A 5,669-nucleotide genomic window follows, 5' to 3' on the forward strand; every position below is an offset into this window, starting at 1 on the left:
CCAAATCAAATCAAAGCATTTATAGTATACAGTACCACAACTTTTTCTTTGACCAGTGCATTTCTCAGTTTTACTATTTGTGCCCACAAAAGGATATACGTTTTCCTGTATCTTGACGAGAGAAAAAAACATTGTGATGTCACTGTGATGTCACGTCAAGTCACACATACATACACTAGTACTAGATGAACACGAAATTACAGACAACTAGGTCATAAACACGTGAATTGGAAAACATGGTGCTGAAGTGTTCCCTACATACAGAGTACAATCCATACAACAAATTCACAACAATTATATAATATCTAACAAAAGAAATAATAAAAATAGTGTTAAATATTAGTCAGTTATTTACAACGACGACGTAAATCGTGACACTATGATACTCACAGGGATACATGTAGATGCAAGTACATAATTGCACTTCTGATGGAAGCCATTAGGGAACCCGGGCATAATCCTGTGACCTCATGCCCATTCAATTGTATTATGACGGGGGGGGGGGGAGAGTTTGTATAAGCCACATGGCTTTTTTCTGCCCCCTTGCACGTTCTGTTGTTTTCTATAATTTTCTGTGTGTTATCATTTTTTAAAGTGCAAAATAAAATCAATCAAAATCAATCAGATCTAACCGGTTCTCTCCCAGACAAAGAAAGCTCTATCAAGGTAGAACCTCTTTGCCCAGACCAGACCAAGACCCACCCACCGCCAAAATATAAAATAACGGTGCACACCCCAGTTTCTTTGAGGTCTCAATTCGAGGCTGTGCAAGGCAAGAGGCCGTTTATTCCAGAAAATACAGCTGAAGCAGAAAAGCCATGTATGGGAATGGAGGGTTTCAGTTTCTTCACCCTCTCTTCTTTTCGTAGTTTTGTTTTGTTTTGAGAATCTAGAAATTAACAGACGTCTAGCAGCGTTGGCTATAATTTCTTTTGGGGAGGGGGAGCGCTCCTAAGCCTCTTACTCTCATTCCAAGAGCTAACTACCACTTATATAATTAAAAATCAGGACCATGGCATGCCCAGAACTCGAGATATCAAAACCGGAGGTTCCGTTGCAGTGCCTTAACAAGCCGTTAGGAACAAGCCATCCAGACCTTCTACAATTATGCTGTCCATTATCATAGTAAGGTTTTCATATTCTACATGTAACTTCCATTGCACTGCAGACATGTGATCACAAAGCCTGATTACAGTGCATCGGTTATCAAAGTATTGAATAACAGCTGAAACATCACCTTTTGATTAAGTACTGCGATATGGAGCGACGAAAAGTTAACTAGTAATCACTTTATTTTCACATCTTAAAAGGTGCCGTGCGCATGCCTAATATCATGTGCCTCTACCAGGCTCCACGTGTCGCTGGAAAAGATAGAAATTGGCTAACCAGAAACATGTGGAGCCTGGTACCGGCCACAAACACGCTTATTCCCTGAAAATGTCTACCGTCAATCTCCCACCAAGCTGACAATACATGATGGGTGGGTAGCGACTCCTAGCGGATTACTAGTATGATGCGTGCTCACTAATATCAGACCTAATTTACGCGGATATAATCATAGTAGGGCGCAGTTTTTAATCACGAAAAACCGTGTAATATGTTGAAGTCGAGGGTATAACCTACAAAATAACTGAAAATCAAAAATAAGTTATGGTTTCGAAATTTTTACGCCTTCTTTGAAATGGAACTGAACTGAACTGAACTTGAAATGGGATCACGCGGGCGCATACGGAACTGCAGCCGGCTCACCGACTGGCAGTCAGCTGTAAAGGTAACGCGCATTGATACATTGGATGGACAGGCATCATGATCTTATATTATGATCTTATATATACATACGATCTGAAAGTTGACTCACTATACTACCATATAACGTTAGTAAAGTGCCCAGCTGTCTTTCACGTCACAGTGTTTACAGACGCTCCCAGATTTCGGCCGAACTACTTTTTGTACCACTATACGTCATTGAAAAATACTGGGTTCTGCGACCTCGAGCACAGATTTGTGCCCGCTTTACGCTTACTAAGTTACTGACAGGGACTAGCGAGACACCTGTGTTCCCTGATTTTCGAGAAATTGTAGAGACCGAATGTGGCCTTTGACACATTGCGAGAGGGAACTTCCATCACGCTTTATACGGAGACATCCTGAATAAATGTCATTGTTTTACTAATATGTTTGTGAAGTTTTTTTTCTGATGGGAGGCGCACAAAAAAGGGTTTGGTAGCTCGGTTTTACAGTGGAAACTAGTGAATGACCACAGATTCTAATTGATCCCAACTTGGGACACGCATTCCATTCACAAATTGTAGTCTACGTACGGTTCGAAGTCTCACAGAACCTCCGGACTACTCTTCATTTGTCTTTACATCTAGAGAAAAAGCTATGCTACTAGTAGTACGGTAGTAGACTACGATGTGTAACAAGTTAGTACCACACTTTAAAATGGCAAGTGTAATTTGGGCCTAACATGCAATGACAGCCTGTTGACATGGTTGACTTCATACTTTTTTCACGGTGATTCATTTCAAAGTATGTCTAAGTCCAATAGCTGATGACGAAACTTTTTGGGCGCGAGTCCAAGTATTTATCATGACTACGAAGGTCCAATCTTGTCATTGTGAGGCCCAGGGTTGTCCACATGGGTCAGCGTTCTGTATAAGCTTAATATAAACTAGTACTGCTGTTAACGTTACAGAAGAATCCAGAACTTCCAGAAATATTTCCTACGAATATTGCATTGATAATCATGGGTCAACTTTTAAAAAATACTTCACACAATCCCGGGGAATTGGGAATGAGGGAGGAAGAGCTATATCGTATATCATAGAGTAGAGTAGAGTCTAGCCAGGACGTTATATACATAGTTATTTAACGTTATAAACATATTTGTTTCAGACGCGTCCTGTCGCACTTTCAATTGCGCAATTATATCTATGACGTACCCAGAATGACCATGACTTGCCTGCACCGACAGTATAAACGAACTTGTTTGTTCACCCCTGCATTACGGTAAGAAATTTAAATGGTCTAGCCAAGATGTTACATTTATAGCCATCTAATGTAATAATATATTTGCTTCTGACGTGTCCAGCTCTACTTTCAATTGCGCAATATCTATGACGTAATCCAGAATGACTGTGACTTGCTCACCAATCGTAATGCAGTTTTATATCATGTGATTAGAATTGGCCAATAGACGTTGATGTGGTGCCAAAAATAGTGTCGTCATACAGCATAAGTAGTCGAGCACGTCCGATCGGCGTCATTTCCAGACAAGAAAGAGATTCGAGTGAAAGAAATCGTCCTTTATCACAGAAAAAAGGTAAGTTTCCGCTGAAGTCTGCTCACCAAATCCCAAGTACTTTCCAAGCTTACGATAAGTGTTCAGAACGATTGGCATACGGTCAGTTTTTTCGATTATGTGCTCTTTTTTGGCGAAAGCTCGCTTGGACTCAATTGGCGCCATTTTGTTGTTTGTCTCGTAATTTTTCACGACCTGACTCCTGACTCATTTTATTCGTCAAGCACTTAACTTTGTTATGCTGTTATCCAACAGAAGTTGTCCCAGATGAAACAGTAATTTTATTTACGCAATGGATATTAGCTGCTTCCTGATAACGTTAGGTGAATTTTAGACAAAATGGATGGTCGAACCGACAGCTTCCGAAAATTTATAATTTTTTGGTGCATGATCAGAAACGGGAACTAGTATGTTTGTGACAGAATGTTCTTCGTTTTGTAACGTTAATCTCATGTATGGTTGAGATTTTGCTCGTTACTTTGAATACAGTAAGTTTCTGGTGTTGTATTCTGGAACGTTCGCTGATAAATTTCTTTGTTTCAGTTATGGGCCTCAGGGCAGCTCTGTTATCTATCATGTGATGATGACGTCATAGTTGTTTTTCAACAAGTCCAGACTTGTTAGTTACAGTTAGTAGCGCAGACAGTTTCCGGTCAGTTTCTAGGATTACCAGTTTCTAGGATTACCAGTTTCTAGGATTGGATATGTCTAGAAAAAAAATCGAAAGTAGACTAGAATTCTATAATGCAAAGCAAGATATTCTAACGTTATGTTACATAATGAAGATTGTCCTCAAGAAATATAACGTTTAATTATATCTTTTGTGAGTGAGTAAAGATGTAAATCATGCATCAGTACACTCATGTTCCTTTGATTTTTTTCAGAATCATGCAGATCTTTGTCAAAACCCTGACTGGCAAGACCATCACCCTCGAGGTTGAGCCGTCTGACACAATCGAGAACGTAAAGGCCAAGATCCAAGACAAGGAAGGCATCCCCCCAGACCAGCAGCGTCTCATCTTCGCAGGAAAGCAGCTTGAAGATGGCCGCACCCTGTCTGACTACAACATCCAGAAAGAGTCCACTCTCCACTTGGTTCTGCGTCTGCGTGGTGGCATGCAGATCTTTGTGAAGACCCTGACTGGTAAGACCATCACCCTCGAGGTTGAGCCATCCGACACAATCGAGAACGTCAAGGCCAAGATCCAAGACAAGGAAGGCATCCCCCCAGACCAGCAGCGTCTCATCTTTGCCGGCAAGCAGCTGGAAGATGGCCGCACCCTGTCTGACTACAACATCCAGAAGGAGTCCACCCTCCATTTGGTGCTGCGTCTGCGTGGTGGCATGCAGATCTTTGTGAAGACCCTCACAGGCAAGACCATCACCCTAGAAGTGGAGCCATCAGACACCATTGAAAACGTCAAGGCCAAGATCCAAGACAAGGAAGGCATCCCCCCAGACCAGCAGCGTCTCATCTTCGCCGGCAAGCAGCTGGAAGATGGCCGCACCCTGTCTGACTACAACATCCAGAAGGAGTCTACCCTTCACCTTGTGCTGCGTCTGCGTGGTGGAAACTAAGGCAGTTGGGCAATCACAGGAGTTGTTCCTCATACGTCAATTCAAAGATCACAAAAATATAATGAACTGATAAGACTCAGCACAGAAGTCTGTATTTGCACTAGCTATTCATTCCATGTAGTGTCATTAGAAGAATAGGATGTACTGTCTTGGTATTTTCTGTTGCTATCTATGTTATGTAATCCATTGCCAACCAAGTTATGTAATCTATTTGTTCTTTGTCATTAAAATTGCTATGCTGAACTGACTTACATTGTGGTCTTATACATGTGGTTGTTCAATAGATTATAAGCCTTGTATAGGAAATTACTGGTGTGTAAAGGGGAAAAAGGGGTGTTGAAAGCAGTAAATAGAGCCAGCTCTTTTCTGCTTTATTAAGCAAGATATTTTACATAATGTCAAATCTGAATCCAGTTTACTGTAAAATACCAAGAAGGTACAACCTTGAAATACCAATATTGGGGCTTTGAAGGACCATTGGCATTGGTGACTAGGATTTGGGATAACATTCACTTAAAAAAGAGAGGCTACCTGATAACCCAAAGTATGGCTAATTGATCTGCTGGATTCTAGTTTATGGTGCACACAAACTGTGGTCTGTGATGGTGTGGTGTGGACAAGAAGAGGGACTTGGATTGAGCTTACATTTCTCATTATCTGCTGCAAAATGACACAAAATACTACATGTAGTATGACTGAAAGCATAGGAAGTGAAGTGTTGTCAGTTAAGATAATATTTGGGCTCGATCGTTCCCTGATATCCTTCCGCTATGAATGTAAGCCTCTA

The 5,669-nt window shown here is 41.1% G+C and overlaps 1 protein-coding gene across 2 annotated transcripts; it reads left to right on the forward strand.

Moving 5' to 3' along the window:
- Positions 1–3,171: 3,171 nt before the first annotated feature.
- On the forward strand, positions 3,172–5,129 carry LOC118409505 (polyubiquitin-B). 2 transcript variants are annotated; one of them, XM_035810568.1, is made up of 2 exons: positions 3,172–3,325; positions 4,189–5,129. In XM_035810568.1, exon 2 carries the CDS (start codon positions 4,193–4,195, stop codon positions 4,880–4,882), a length of 690 nt encoding a protein of 229 aa, XP_035666461.1. In that variant the 5' UTR covers positions 3,172–3,325; positions 4,189–4,192; the 3' UTR covers positions 4,883–5,129. The 2 variants fall into 2 exon arrangements, with proteins under 2 accessions (XP_035666461.1, XP_035666462.1); XM_035810569.1 differs by having other exon boundaries at positions 3,238–3,322; positions 4,187–5,129.
- The last annotated feature ends 540 nt before the right edge of the window (positions 5,130–5,669 follow it).

This window comes from Branchiostoma floridae, chromosome 2, assembly GCF_000003815.2.
Source record: "Branchiostoma floridae strain S238N-H82 chromosome 2, Bfl_VNyyK, whole genome shotgun sequence".
Lineage (NCBI taxonomy): Eukaryota > Metazoa > Chordata > Leptocardii > Amphioxiformes > Branchiostomatidae > Branchiostoma > Branchiostoma floridae.

Coding starts and splice junctions, on each gene's coding strand:
- LOC118409505 (XM_035810568.1), top strand. CDS start 4,193: ATGCAGATCTTTGTCAAAACCCTGACTGGCAAGACCATCACCCTCGAG.